At 47.6% G+C, this 14935-nt stretch overlaps 4 protein-coding genes across 4 annotated transcripts; 1 reads left to right on the forward strand and 3 right to left on the reverse strand.

The window, feature by feature from the left end:
• Positions 1–236: 236 nt before the first annotated feature.
• On the reverse strand, positions 237–2074 carry GGS22DRAFT_107808 (3-isopropylmalate dehydrogenase). The gene is made up of 4 exons (XM_047957856.1): positions 1839–2074; positions 1656–1727; positions 800–1517; positions 237–723 (listed from the first exon to the last, which is right to left on the reverse strand). The coding sequence occupies exons 1-4, from the start codon at positions 1908–1910 to the stop codon at positions 491–493; spliced, it is 1095 nt and encodes a 364-aa protein (XP_047821163.1). The 5' UTR covers positions 1911–2074; the 3' UTR covers positions 237–490.
• A 696-nt stretch (positions 2075–2770) lies between these two features.
• Positions 2771–5544, reverse strand: GGS22DRAFT_107799 (uncharacterized protein). The gene is made up of 3 exons (XM_047957855.1): positions 5324–5544; positions 3174–5255; positions 2771–3093 (listed from the first exon to the last, which is right to left on the reverse strand). The coding sequence occupies exons 1-3, from the start codon at positions 5347–5349 to the stop codon at positions 2886–2888; spliced, it is 2316 nt and encodes a 771-aa protein (XP_047821164.1). The 5' UTR covers positions 5350–5544; the 3' UTR covers positions 2771–2885.
• Positions 5545–8020: 2476 nt separating this feature from the next.
• On the forward strand, positions 8021–8415 carry GGS22DRAFT_156786 (uncharacterized protein). Its single transcript, XM_047960419.1, has one exon. The coding sequence runs from the start codon at positions 8066–8068 to the stop codon at positions 8324–8326; it is 261 nt and encodes an 86-aa protein (XP_047821165.1). The 5' UTR covers positions 8021–8065; the 3' UTR covers positions 8327–8415.
• Positions 8416–10329: 1914 nt separating this feature from the next.
• On the reverse strand, positions 10330–14885 carry GGS22DRAFT_156787 (uncharacterized protein). Its single transcript, XM_047960420.1, has 6 exons — positions 14354–14885; positions 14173–14274; positions 13242–14113; positions 10903–13177; positions 10705–10849; positions 10330–10559 (listed from the first exon to the last, which is right to left on the reverse strand). The coding sequence occupies exons 1-4, from the start codon at positions 14389–14391 to the stop codon at positions 11076–11078; spliced, it is 3114 nt and encodes a 1037-aa protein (XP_047821166.1). The 5' UTR covers positions 14392–14885; the 3' UTR covers positions 10330–10559; positions 10705–10849; positions 10903–11075.
• Positions 14886–14935: the final 50 nt, after the last annotated feature.

Raw genomic sequence — 14935 nt, forward strand, 5'->3', positions numbered from 1 at the left:
GTTAGGAAAGCCGATAGGTGGCTCTTCGAAATGCCTTTACCCTCTGAAGATTCTAGGCTGAGTGACCTGCATCTCATCAAAAGGAGCAATGTTCTACCTCCGACATACGGGGTTCTGCCTGACGAGGGATGGAATGATTACACGCATAAGATGGCGTCCCGGTTGCTTTCTTATGGAAACGTTGAATATGGTACTTGGGGATGCCTAGGTGCGCTACAGATGGGCAAATCTGACCATACCTAGGGAGTTATGATATATCTACCAATAAAAACTGGTTGGACCTTGCGTCCAACAGACCACGACCATCATCAAGCCACAATCACAAACAGTTGCCTCATGTCACAGTGTTATCTTTCACTAGATTTTCATTGCCCGGATTACAGCACGCTACCCAACTTGCGTAGATCCCCTTTTGTCTACCAGCCGTGTTTTGCCACCCCCAACGCAAGAATGCATGCCGCCCGTGTCTATCCCAACCCGATATCGGCCTTTACGATAGGATCTTAGTCAGTTCCGCCGCGACCGCGTCGCCGACCTCCTTTGTGCTAGCCGAGCCGCCGAGATCCTTTGTCCGGACCCCGCTGTCGATGACGTTCTTGACCGCGAGCTCGATGGCGTCGGCCTCCTTCGGCAGCGCGAACGAGTATCGGAACATCATGGCGACGGAGAGAATCGTGCCTACGGGGTTGACGATGCCCTTGCCGGAGATATCAGGGGCCGAGCCTGAAGAACAATCTCATTAGCACGGGAAACCATAACCCAGACTCCTACACAGGAATGATGCTGTAAAACAACTTACCGTGAATCGGCTCGTAAATGCCATTACACCTACTCTTCCCATCCGGGATCCCACTCAAGCTCGCACTGGGGCTCAACCCAATACTTCCCGGAATCACACTCGCCTCATCGCTAATGATATCGCCGAACAGGTTACTCGTCAGAACCACACCGTTCAGTCCGCGCGGATTCTTCACCATGATCATAGCCGCGCTATCGATAAGCTGGTGTTGGAGCGTGAGCTGCGGGAACTCAGTCGCCATGGTCTCAGTGACGACCTTGCGCCAGAGCCGACTCGACGCCAGCACGTTCGCCTTATCCAAGCTCCAGACGGGGGCGGGCGGATCGCTCGCGAGCGCGAGGTGCGCCGCCAGCCGCGTGATGCGCTGCACCTCCTCGCGCGAGTACTGCTCCGTGTCCCACGCCACATCGTCGCCTTCCTTTCGCTGGCCGAAGTATATACCCCCCGTCAGCTCGCGCACGACCGTGAAGTTCGTGCCGCGCACCACCTCGGTTTTTAAGGGCGAGAAATCGATCAGGGAGTCCGAGGGAAAGAAACACGGGCGTAGGTTGCCGTACGTTTCCATCTCCTTCCGCAGCTTGAGGATCCCCTGCTCGGGCCGCACGGCGCCGGTGCCCCATTCGGGACCGCCGATGGCGCCGAGGAGCACGGCGTCTGCAGACTTGGCGGCTGCGAGGGCGGCGTCTGTGAGGGGTTCGCCGTGGGCGTTGATGGAGCACTGGGAATGGGTTTGTTAGTGTCTATGTCGTCCCCTCTTTAGGGATTGTGTAACGGTGGAGGTAGAGCGGAGGTGGCGATGTGGGATTGGGGAGTTCCGGGGGGTTGGAGAGTGGGATGAATGTCTGAATAAACGTACGCCGCCTAGTAGGTGCTCTTGAAGATTGAACTTATTGCCGGAGGAGCTGGAGGATTCGACAGCCTTGATAACCTAGCAGGATATAAATCTTACGTTAGCATGTTATCTCCATTTGACACCGACCTTGCATAACCGCTCTTCCGCCGTTCGATTGGCATTGGCAGCATAACGCATATAACGTACCTTAACGGCCTCGGCTACGACCTCTGGACCGGAGTGGTCTCCACCGAAGACTACGATATTGTGTGTCGACATCTTGATAGGTCAATTGGAAAGAAACCGTAACATAAAAATATAAAAGGAATTGCAAGTTCGTTGCAGGAAGGTTTGGACCGATATAAAGAAAAGTGTCCCGGTTTTGATCTAATCAAGGGATAGTAGAATAACCCAAATACAATCACAACCCTTTGAAAAAGTTGACCGGAGCTGCCCCACGCTCCCTAGCTTTGCTTCCGAAGTCTACCCCGCGGTGCCGAGATCGGCGTTGTATCCCTTAAGCCACCGCTATTCACTTCCATTTCGGCCAAAAAACATGCGAGGAAGCTTCGCTACAATTGTTCCGTATTGCTTTCTTAGTGCTCTTCCCTGTCACTACATAGTACCTAGTATCTACCATTTCCTAAAACCAGAAGTGGCTACTATGAGCAATGGGCGTTACATGTGTTAACCCTAGAACGATACGGGGTTGTTAGCATAGAAGCTTTGCTAGAAGCCCGCTAGTGGCCGCTATATAGCGCTACTGAATGAAGCTCCTGACATACTCAATTAATAAACGTACGCTTCGTCGAATAATATATCAACTCACACCAGCAAATAAGAATGCTCAATTCTCAAATACGAAAATCCTTGCTTTGGTAGCTGACGTGGTTAGGTGGGTAAGTAGATCTTCCAGCTGTGACGATCTCGAATCTCGTTGGTTATCTGCACAAGCATCATACAGGAACCACGCGTACATGTACATATGTAAACGACAAGTCACAAATATCCGTACATCATATTAGAGTCCCAACCCCTTGATTTCTCAAATCAGCGATTCTCATTGCTACTCGTCGTCTACTAAATAGATCAGGGTATCATGTGTACGCAAAGGTCCTCAGCTCGCTTCTGGCGGACCAGTTCTATCCCCATCTATAATTTCCACTGAGCACCATTCATACATCCCTATTATAACAGAAGGAAGATATCACACAATAAGTTTGGTTGGATCGCTTTGAGCACCACGAGTCGTCTTCATCTAAACGATTTAAACGACTTGTGTGCTAACGGAGATGTAACAGGCACCCGGGAGTTTGGTCCTCCTATGCCCCTGCGTGCCTGGCTCCCTCGCATCCCGTGAGCGTTGGGCGTATTTGCGCAGAATGCGCAGATATAGACACTAGGCTGGCTTTGCTTAGTGATGTTGACGCATTTGCCATGAAGCCATAAATCACATGAGCCACTAAAATGGGGTTAGCCAAGGCTTTTAACGCTATCGTATATGTTGACGGCACGTGAGATGAAGGAAGAGGGAGAGGTTACCATTGGACCATATAAGCATTTCCGCTGGCGTGGCTATTATTCGCGTTACAGACGCACCGAACTCGGCGGCCACGATCAGCGGAAGGAATATGGCGATCGTTGGTCTTTGTGGAGGCGGGCGTTACCGAGGCGCTATTGCTATACGCCGCTCGTGATGTCAAGCCGTTACTCAAGTTTGATGGCCGCTTCTGCCGGCTTTCCATAACCTTGCGTAGCTCGCTCGCTGCGTCACCAAGGTTACTACCGCCTGTCATGTTCATTACCGTCTCAGCTTCGCTTTCGCCGTCATGATCCATAGGGTTGGGTTCGTTATAGTAAATTCCGAGACTACTAGTGCTCTGGTCGCTAACACTTCGCTGGGAAGAATGGTAAGAGTGCGTTGATGGTCTCCGTGGTTGTGGTAGCGAGAAAGATGTGTTTCGACTAGGAATAATGATAGGTTCATCGTCTGTAGACGACTCGTCATCTTCAGATGATGCCCAGCTTTTCCCTTTGTCTCGTTGTTCTTTCCGGCGACGACGCACTACTGTCGGTGCGGTATCATCATCGTTCAATACCACTGTCGTTGTCTCTGCCCGAGCTCGACCCTTGGAGTCTATTGTGAACTTAACTGACGTCTGGGTTCGCGGGACCGGAGCTTCTGGAATGGAAGAAAGGCTGGGTAGTCGGCGGGGTTGGTTTTTCAGCGGCGATACTCTTCCATTGGCTCCTGATCCTTGTGATGCTGACCTTCCGACATTCTGTGGAACAGGTCGCGTGGCCGGTGCGAGATTAGGTAAATTGGCTGTCTTACCGACGGGCTTCCGAGTTATCTTCTCGCTAAAACTGCGCGACAAGCCAGGACGGTCTGATGGTTTGATAGGCGAACTTGCAGACACCCGAGTTGCTTTCTTACCGGTTTTCGGCTCCTTGGTGTTAGCTGAGCGACGACCAGCACCACGCTTCGGTGGCTTCGCGACTAATGTGATGGGCTCAGGCTCAGGTTGTGAGAATGACTGCAACAGGGGAGGCTGGGACATGGGATCGAAAGGAGCAGGTTCCATGTTGGAGGACGGCGGTCTAGTGAAAAGAAGGCCGGGGTCCACGCCACCATGATTCATCATAGTGAAAGAATCATCAGCAGAAGCAGGAAAAGAAGAGCTGAACATTGATGTATCCGCAACCCCCGTATCTAAGCTCGGAACTGGAGGCTTTGGCGCAAGTGCCCGTTCTTTCTTGGCCGGAGGGTTACTCTCCTGACTTTGTGGGGGAATTGCGCCAGTCTCTTGAAACATCTCGTTGGACTTGCCCCAGTCCTGAGAACTCATGGGTCGGTGGCCAGAACTCTGGAATACATTTGCGCTGGTGGTCGAGAAGTCAAGGTCCATTCCACTCATATCAGTGTCCCAGAACATGCGTGAGTCTCCAAAGCTCGGAGCCGTAGCGGGAGCCGACAATGGGTATCCAAACAGGTCGGTAGGGGTTGTCGAAATGAAGCTTGGCATGTGTTGCTGCTGTGGTGTGCCAGCTACGAACTCCTGTTCGAATCCATCATTTTGCATGGTGCCCGTTTGCAACTTTGGTGCAAGTCGGCGCTGCCCCTTGTGAGTAGACGGGGGCGGTGTAGCCGTCTGGACCTTCACCTCTTGCGCCGTATCCCGGCAAACTTTCTTAGACAGCTGTTGCGAACTATTCCGGAAACCCGCTTCGGTTGGGCTTTGACCGGTTACTAAGGGGCTGGTAGAAGAAGGCACCCGCCTAGACGGATCAACGGGCGGTAAAAGGTTTGGGTTCGGCGAGAAGTGGGTAACATGAGTTGCAATTTCGGCAGCGATACTATCGGTAGACAGGGGCCTCTTATGATTCGAAGACCGGAAGGGCGTGGAAATGGAAAAGTCGACAAAGTGAGAGTGCGAGGAACCCTTCAAGTTACCGGGAGTAGAGTTGAAGACGGAATATTCTTCGGCAAACTGAGGAGTCCAACCAGATGACTCGTCGAAGGAGGCTCGGTTGTTCTTGGGGGTTTCGAAGACAGAATTTGGGAAGGCAATAGACGTCGGGGTCTGTTTGGGAGTGGGAGGCTGAGCGTTTGGATCACCAAAGCTACAAACTGGAATCAGCACCGAGACAATTGGGAAAGGGATAGTTGAAAGTAGTGAAAAGTGTCTTGCCTTGGAGTCGGTTGATCTCCACTCATAGCAAAGTCTGTCTTGCTAGTTGAAAAAGATGTTTGCTTCCCTCGGGTAGGTGCTATTCTTCTTTAAACTCGTATATCATTGCACATTATCATAAATATAGCTTGAATCGTTTGTTGGTGCCGGGAAGAAGAAAAGAGTAGGTACGAAGTCGTTAAGTCGTTGGCAATATAACTACGGATTAGGTTGGTTGTATGTCAGCTTGGGCGTCAATTTGGTCTCGAAATATACACAAGCCAGTAAGGGAAAAGTCGTTAATAATTAGATATCATTAATCGCCGGTCTAGAAGACGAAGAAAGAAGAAAAAATCATACAGCTAAAGTGGTTGTCGTGGTGAAGAGAGGAACTTAAAGTGGATAAGGTTCTAGGTAGAAGCGGGTGCCTTGAAGTTTTAAGGATCCATGGCCCCAGGGCTGTTCTTTCGTCTGTCGGGTAAATTTTTAGAGTGTAAGGTACCTGGAACTAAGGTCTGTGCTTGGTTGGTATGGTACCGGTTGCTAAACTTGGCAATAGTACAATACATAGTACAATTTTTGCGAATGGCAAGCACCTTCAAGGAAATACAGGGAACATATTCTTGGTGTGTAACGAGGGGTACAGGGGCGCACCTACTAACGTATACATCGCAACGGAGTCCCGGATCTTAAAAACATACAGATGTGCAAATACTTGATATTTGCAGATGCGCAGATGCGCTATAATTCTCTAATGTAACGGCGATCATCTTCAGGAGAGGCTTTCCGATAGCCATAAGAAAGCTAGAAATCTAGTACCGTTCGTATTATGACATAACAGTCAAGAAAATGATGATCAATTGGTCCTGGGCTTTTGGCTGAGGAGACTACTAGGTAACTAAGGTGGACGAGTGGCGCGTAAGACTCCTTGCAGAGGAACTCTTCATAGCTGGGAGCTAGCATTCGTCGACTTCTTCCTATAGGCGAAAATACAGGGCTATCCCCGCAGTTCAGTAGGTATAATTGATGGTAGCTATCCTGTTGGTACATACCGGTAGTAGGAATGCAACATTGGCAGATAGGGGGATAGAAGGCCATTATGTATTCCACCCTCAATAAAACGTCATCATGTTATCCAGGTATTATTTGGACTGGAACTTGCTTTCTCTTATCAGTCAGAGGAAGAAGGATGATGGCATCGTCGTACATAACTTCTCAAGCTCTCTGGTATTATTTTAGCATATCTACCGTAGGTACCTAGTATCAATCAGCAAAGCTACCGTTACTTACAGCTTTAAGGGATCCGGACCTGCAGAATTGCGCATGCTCCGTCTACGCCAAGCGGGCGAGCTATTTTGCTTACTGCGGCACCAGTTCGGGGGAATATCCCAATATTTCCAACACCTATGAGTTGTCAATTGTTTTATGCAGGAGCAAATTAGATGGCTGAGTCTCCGAGTAACATACCTACCTACCTACCTAGTACCTAGTCTGCTAGCCATAGGCACGAGACATATACCGTAGTATATCGAACCTCTGGATCTTCGGTCGAATCATAGTGGATCGCGCCAGGTTCTAAAGTCGTAAAATGGTTGACCTATAGAATAAGTCATGATCCGTTTGTACTATGGCATTCTAAAGCCTTAGGGCTCTAGGACCTGCATTAGATGGAACAAGAATGAGTCAACACAGGAAGAACCGTCTCCACATTGCAGCCCATCTTGCCTAGGATGGCTAACACATGCAGGTCGATGTTGGTTGATAATATCTTTGAGCTATAACAGGCTCGACTCCACCCGCGGCGGACATCATCGAACAGTTCGAGGTTATCAATGCGCATTATAAGGAATATAAAGCGTTAGATAGACTCTCCCAGGTAGCGAGCTCGTGCGAACAGACATCTAGACTTAACCTGATCTGTGTCGAAGGAAGCTTGATCTGATGCATCCAGTCTACCAGTTGCCTGTCAATCAGATCACACATTCCGCTCGTGCGATAAACAAGACTAATCGAGATTAATTAGGCATGTTAGTCGTCATCCCACGGCAGCTGAAGTCTTGGCCTATCGAAGCAGTTGAGCCACTGATAGGTTGACGGCCGTGGAAACCTTGGAAATAGCAGTTTGTTTCTATTGTCCGATGTGGCTTGCAGCATACGAAATAGAACCGCTTGGACTTAAGCTGCTTTTTTTGCTTGGACATGTTGGCGCCATGCTTGCCTCGACAGCCGCCCTTGTTCTACCATCAGAACCTCGATTTTATACGCCCTCGAGTAGGAGAATATAATATTTCGATGGTGAGTAAATTAGACGCCTTAGGACGTCGCATGTTGGACCATTCATACGACCTCGTTGCACACCACCATCAACATTTAAATAGAAACAACCAGTTCTCTGTATCTAGCCGGAGGACCGAGCCGCTCGATGAGAATACGGGGTTTCTTCATCAATTATCAAGTCGATGATAGAGAATCTCGACCACAAGCGACTTGTTTCCCAATATGGAAGAAGATCGGACCTGCATAGTGCACTATTAAACTCTTGCGTAGCCCTACGGTCTGGGCAAGTCGACTCTAAATCCCTGTAGAATATTTGTCGCATGAATGATTATTGGTAACATCAACTCTCTGAGTATTTAAAAAAAGAGAAAAAAGGGAAGGTTTGATTGAAATTATCCCAGTTACGCAATCATCCATGTGAAGGGAAGACTTTCTAGGAGAATGAATTACGGTATATGATTGGCCACCTTATGTTCATTATGCTTTATGCTATTTCCCAAAACGTGTTCATTAAACCTCCGCATTTTCCCTTTAGTGCTTGCCCTAGGCACTAGGTGTTCAGGTAAATTCCGATTCCAATATCCAGATGTCTCTCTTTCCCCTGAAGTACCTGACCTTATCATCATCCATCCTAGAATTAATGTTCTTGCCGCCCTACCGCCTCGAACACGGAACGATATATTGACGACGTTAATTGGAAATACTACGAATCAAAGCGCCTTTCAACTACACTGCTTATCCCCTTAGCCGCTCACCTCATCTACTTTAAAGCAATATGTGCCAAAGAAGCTATTTTCCCACTCTATTCACCAACACAAGAACCCGTATCCCAAGGATATTATTTGAACGAAATGCTGCATGAAACCCTAACGGATTCTATTCGGCGTCTGATACAAAGTACACTAACATTTGAAGCCAACCAATGGCGGAAAATCCATTAAGTAGAATCCTGGATGCCGTAACGCAAAGCAGCTAACCCCTAGAAAACGAACAAACGAATGGCACGTTAGCCGCTTGCACGAAATAATATGGTGGCAATGCTTGAAATATTGAGCTAGGTAGCTTCTAACTTCGAGAAGACTAGATTTCGTTTATCCGAGAAACCACCTTATTCATATCACGATGACAGTTTCAAGACAATAGGGGTTAATGCAGATACGAATCTCAACTCTGTCGGCATAGCAAATATTTTGCATATGCTTCTACCATAGCTCCTATAAGATACATAACTCTTCGAAGATTGTATATTCACTTTCAAGATAATAAACTCTTTAATATACCAAGCTGACGACATCAGTACCTATTTAATTAACCGGCGGTGAGTGATGTGAGCGCTAGTATTCGATGATACGAGCTATCCCAAGAAGTGAGGAAGTTGTGTCACGGAAGACCAAGTTCTGAGACTTTCCTGGAACACTTGGGCGAGTTATAATTCGTGATAACACAATGGGCAAGGCGATGATGAGATTATTACGTACCTACCAACTTGCCATCGATTTTTTCTATTGGCTAGGTCAGGTTATTCGAAATGAACATATCAAGATTTAAAAATCTATGAGTGGTAGAGTATGATATATGCAGTGGCCGCGAGATTGTCCTATATCATAACCCTCATCATGTAAACAGTTCACCAATACGTTTACCTTAAAAAGACCCCAACCACCTAAAAGATAATTAACCTAGCACGGGACCCCCTTTCCACTAAGAGTATGATTCAACCATGTAGATGATTTTCATAGTGGCCAAATATATGTTACACGGAACAACAAGAACATCTAATGTTAACGAACAGTAATGTCGCCAAAAGGCTATAGGCTAAGTGATAGCACTGGTGTTACTCTAAGAGCTAATACTTCGCTTCTTTCCAAGCCACTGTCGTGCACGTCGTAAGCAGAGTTACGCCAACTTAGTCCCCTCGCTTTAAGGGGTTGATGGTGGTAATTTCCACACGACCACGTAGATCTCCCGTGCACTACGCCGTGTTGTCGGTAAAGGCAGTCTGAGCAACTGGGTATGATAAGAAGCCATAGAAGAACATGCTATGATAGCTAGCCTTGATAATACCTATGATGGATCATGTACCTACCCATGTAGGTAACCTCAACTTCCGAGAGTTCTCTATCTTTGTGTGGATGTTTATGTAACTCGTAAAGTCTTACCTATGGACAGAGTTACATACACCAAGTAGGTAATCTGCACCAAACACCAGAAAGCCACATTCTTTACCACTTCCTTAAGGACAGTCTAGCTGAACCTAAAAAGTTCTGCAGAACACGGGAAGATCAAAGGATCAGCCAGCTAGGGGAGGCCACCGCACCACCCGACAACCAATCGCAGAAGCGCGTAGGATTTCCGAGCTTCAGCCCTACTTTAGCTCAGGTACATTCTCTCCACACACGATTCAGCTGTTGATCTGGACCAAATAGTAATGAATCCCCTGCAGCAACTCAATAAATCCGGATGTCCAAGGACGCAGGACAAGAGAAGCCCTGGTTACCGAAGGAGCCGCTAACCATGCTCGTAGGTAGGAGTATTAAGGATTGGCTGAACTAAGTCATTCTAATATCTGAATGGATATACTCGTAACATGGTATCTGTCATTGTTAGCTTCATGATCGTGGTCGAAGAATATATGATGTGAATCGACAGTTTACGATTAGCCGTAGTAGCGTCCGAAGCGTGCTTAAAAAAGACAAGTATGGATAGATCACGAATTTGATAACGTTCTAAAAAGGGGACCAAGAGGTGTTGGCTGGGATGCCGCGTAGCGACAACAGCCCTTTTCTGATTTATATTTATACTATCCCACTATGGATATAGATGGTGTTTTCTGCTAACCCCATAGACTGAGATGAACCATAGGAGTTATGGTAGATCAGTATTCATACTGCTGGGGGCATATTATGGAATACAAACGATGACAATGTCATTCATTATTAATGAGTGTTTCTGGGTCCGAGGCCAGACTTGCTGTGAAAAACTGCCTCCGGTAATAGGTTAGAAAACGTCACTCTCGTGATAAAGTATTTCAAAAGTACTTCTCATCCGCCCACCCTTGACTTCGTGTCTTCGTCCACGATCCACAATAGATATTTCTGTAACCTCTTAGGCGAAAGATTCCTTACCATCTGCTCTTCTCGAGATACTGTAAATTCTATTGACAGGTTATGGTCAGGACTCCACAACATGAAATCCCTACTATCAATCCTTGTATTTAGGATCTCACTTGTTGATTCTTGTAAGTCTCTGGTTACTGGCTTCATAGGCCATCTTGCCAGTTATTAGCCATGAGTGGTTGGGAATATGACAAACTGATGACATACCTCATGGATGTGCTGCATAGATGCAATGCGACTTGTATGGACCAAGTCATGAGAAGGGAATGAATGAGACGTGGTTGAGAATAGAGGTATTATCGTAACTTCTGGGTGAGATGATATGGATCGCATAATATTGTGCGGTGTGTCATATAGAGTTATATCAGTACTAGTAGCTGTCACTTCTGGCGGTGCATCTCATCGTTGCCAAGCCATGCAGACTGTAGGGCTTTCTGGTCGTATTCATAGGAAGGATCCTCTTCGCCTAGATAACTCTTGATTTGGTTTCGGTAACGCGTAGGATCGTCCTTGTTGTTGTGGCCGGGGCCAAGTCGGCCGAATGGAGTACTAGCATTGTAATAGTGGCCATTAGAGAAGACAGTGTTGGAAAGACCGTCTTGAGGGGCGGCAGGGGTTCCGCCGAAAAGGCTGCTTGGGTGCGAAAAGGAAAAAGCTGATCCGCTTCTCGCAGGCTCCAGGGGCCAAGGAGAATACTGCTGAGGAGGACCCGGTGCGGAGCGGCCATTTGCCTGCATGTTGCTTCCTGGTGCTAGAAAACCGCCCTCGTTGCTAAAAGGGCTTGAAATATTCTCGAAGGGGCCAGGAATTTTCTTAAATCCACTAGGGCTAACACTTGGCAGGCCAAACCCCGCAGATCCAGGAGGGCTTTGCAGATTAGAAGCTGCTGCCTGTTGACTGGCCGAACGCTCCATATGGCTTGATCCTTGATTCATTCCTAGTTTACTCAAATAGGGTGAATTGGCCGCCGAGGGTCTCTGAGACCCTAGATAGGGGCTCGTACCTATCCGGCCTGTATAGCTATCCTGCGCGGTTTGCGGGTTCAGCCCGTTTTGAGCATATAGTGCAGACGTCAGACTATCGAGGACTGCACTTCGCGATGTCTCCAACGAGTCGCGGGAACTCTTGCTCCGGTGATTGTCAAATCGTGGGGCTCCTTGGGATAGTCTTGGCGACTCACGTGCAGGCTGTTCTCTCACGTCGCGATAAGCTTGAGCCTTGCTGATGGTAAGATTACTCAAATAGGGAGATGAATCGAAGCCTTCGAGCTGACTATGGGCGCTCCTCGGGACATACTCTCCATCAGAAGCCAATTGACTATTAGATTGGCTACTAGAATGCTTCGGAGTTGGTTCGTAGAAGTAACCCCATGGAAGGCTGGGTATAGCCTTAGACGCGGGAGAAGGCTGTGCTGAATCAGTAGCAAATCGACCAAAAACCTCGTTAGCAGTAGCAGTATTCATGCCATAGCTCGTGTCACCCTGAGTCTGACTCGACTGAGGTCTGCTATCATCATCAAGTGGATCCAAGAGCTTGTTCACCATATTGACCATCTCGCTATCCCCACTTAGATCTATGTCAAGTGAGTTGGGTACTTTCTCCTCGATTGATTTTCCCTTGCGAGACATGTCGTGAGGTACAGGGCTTATCTCAAGTTCAGTATGTGCCATAGCGATACCCTCCAAAGTTGCATCTGGTGCTTTCTGTACCGGCTCCTTTGGTTTTACGGCCGAGTCGCTGAGCTTAAGTTTGTTTAAAACACGTAGCATGCTGATCTCATCTATGGAGGCGGCTTGGGAAGGTTCAGTAATGAAATCCCAGCATTCAACCTCTCGTCCCTCGAGCTTTTTAAGGCTCATTGTGAGTGGGAAAGTCGAACTTCCTGCTAAAAGCAACCCACAATACACAATATCTCTCATTCGCCAGATTGCTTCTGTGTGGGGTTTATACTGACGACCGAAGACCCTTTGGCGAGGTTTGCGAGTTTTGTGTTTCTTTGATGGATTCGGATCGGAATCCAAATCCGGTACGCCTTCAACTTGTGAAAATAGAGGTAAATTACGATCGCTTAAAGGTTTTAGCCCGAGAGCTTCTGTGTCTTCCAATAGAAGATACTTCGACGACGTAGTAATGGTAGCTTGGTCAATGGTTGCATTAAGAAAAGTGAGCGTGTCCGCAAGAAGCCTGTATACGTCACTTATGTATGGTTCGAGAAATTCTCGATAGCTCTTTGCATCAGCCCTAGAAACATAAATCCACGAGATGTAAATGCGGAAAAGAGGGAACAACTTCATCAAGAGCTGACTGAAGCAGATCGGACTCTCGGCATTCTCGTGGTCCCCTCTCTCACTTTCAGGGGTGGCAGATGTGGCAGACTCATCTAGTAGTCCTGCCTTTAAGATACGAAGGAGAATCAGGACAGTGCGAATGTTGAATCGCAGTAAGAACTGGGCTGACTGAGATCCCTGGATCGTCCATGCAGCTGTGAAATGCAATTAGTACAAAAATCTAGGAGCGTAAGAATAGGCACCCATAGGAAGACCTACATTTTACTTTATCCAAAGCAATGTCATACGCTGCTATGTTGATAAATATCATCTTGCGCAGGATCGTTTCATCGATGTCGGATTTCAAGGAAATCTCGATGCGATGTAGCACTTCCTCTTCCAGTTCAGCCTGCTGGGAAAAAGGCTCTCCCTGGAAGAAGAACGCATGTAGTCGGAGGAACCAGGTGATCATAGTTTCGCACGGGTCTTTGGGACCTTTGCGTCCCCCATGGGAGTTTTCCAAGCCCTTGAACTCCCGCCCAAGGTTGTTGACACCCAATTCAGATGGTTTTGTAACACAGATAGAACGATGAAAGTGGTAGACGATATCGAAGTGCCGGCCTTGAAGCTGGTATAGAACGGCCAATTGGTGATGAGCCGAGCCATCGTCAGGATTAATGGTATGTGCGAGGCTGTAGTACGCTATAGCTTTGTCGAAGTTCTGATTTGAAAGCTTTTCTGACATCTGGCATCGGTATCTGACCAGATCACCGAGATGAACCAAGGTAATCTGGCATGACTTAAGGATCATCGCGCGAAGTTGAGATGGAGGCTTCGAATCGGGAGCAGGGATTTCCGGCAGCTCGATGTCGGTGCCATAAGCGGCCTGGTGCAGCTCGGGAATATAAAACCGTCCTGAAAGTTGTTGTATATAGACACGATAGAAGGACTGAGCTATTTTGAGAAAACCTCTATACTGTTTCTCTAGCTTGCGTCTCACAACCACCTGGTTTTGTGCCAGGAGGCGACTCATAATTTTTCGGTATTCGACATTGAGATTGACATGAGCTTGCCATAGATGATATTCCACTTGCTTACCCACTGCATATTCGAAATCATTGGCAACGACGTTCATACAGGCTAACCGAAATCTATAGAAGTATTCATATTAGAATATGTCACAAGTGAGTGCGAACAATGAAGATCATACTCAGCCATCGTCTTCTCGAGGTCTTCGAAACGAGATGTAGTTTCCGTCGTCCCTCTATTAGATAGCTTCTCTACTATATCAGAGCGAATCTTCTGGGCATCACTATGGTCGGTGTTAGCCGACAATCAGACCGGCATCGCAATGCTGCCAGATGCGGCGCATCTTGTAATTCTAAACATACCCCCAGCTCGCCTTAGCTTTATCTCGCGGGCTCTCCATTATGATCGTAGCAACTAATAATCAAGTCCGAAGCTTAAATGTATTCAAAAGGGATCAGATTGAATCCCGTCGAGAGAAAAAAAAAAGTTGGTGGTGACCGGGAGCTGTTGCGACAGCCCAGTCAGGAAACAGGATCACACGAACTCGAACCGGGAGCGAGGATGCGGATGATATCCATAGTTCGATAGGTGCGACAGCAGAAGGGTTGGTTCTAGGCGCGCCGTAGAGAATTGGGCTGAAATTGCTATCTCGGAAGAAGGTATCGGGAACATTTGCGGTTACTGGTGGAGAGAAGGGATGCCTCGTAGAGAGAGATCTCTAATCTAGGGATATAAGCACGGTGTGGAAATAATACGAGCGATGTTAGCGCAGACCAAAAGATAAGTAGCCTATATGTCTGCGACCGTGAATGAGACCGTATCGTGGATTGGGGTGTCGTCGGGAAACAGAGCGAAGGAAAATGGTGTAAAAGTATGAAGATGATTTAATGTGGAATGAATGGAATTTGGGTGAGGCGACGGGGTGAGTTCATAAACCTGCCGAT

Source organism: Annulohypoxylon maeteangense (genome assembly GCF_022496945.1).
Source record: "Annulohypoxylon maeteangense strain CBS 123835 unplaced genomic scaffold GGS22scaffold_4, whole genome shotgun sequence".
Lineage (NCBI taxonomy): Eukaryota > Fungi > Ascomycota > Sordariomycetes > Xylariales > Hypoxylaceae > Annulohypoxylon > Annulohypoxylon maeteangense.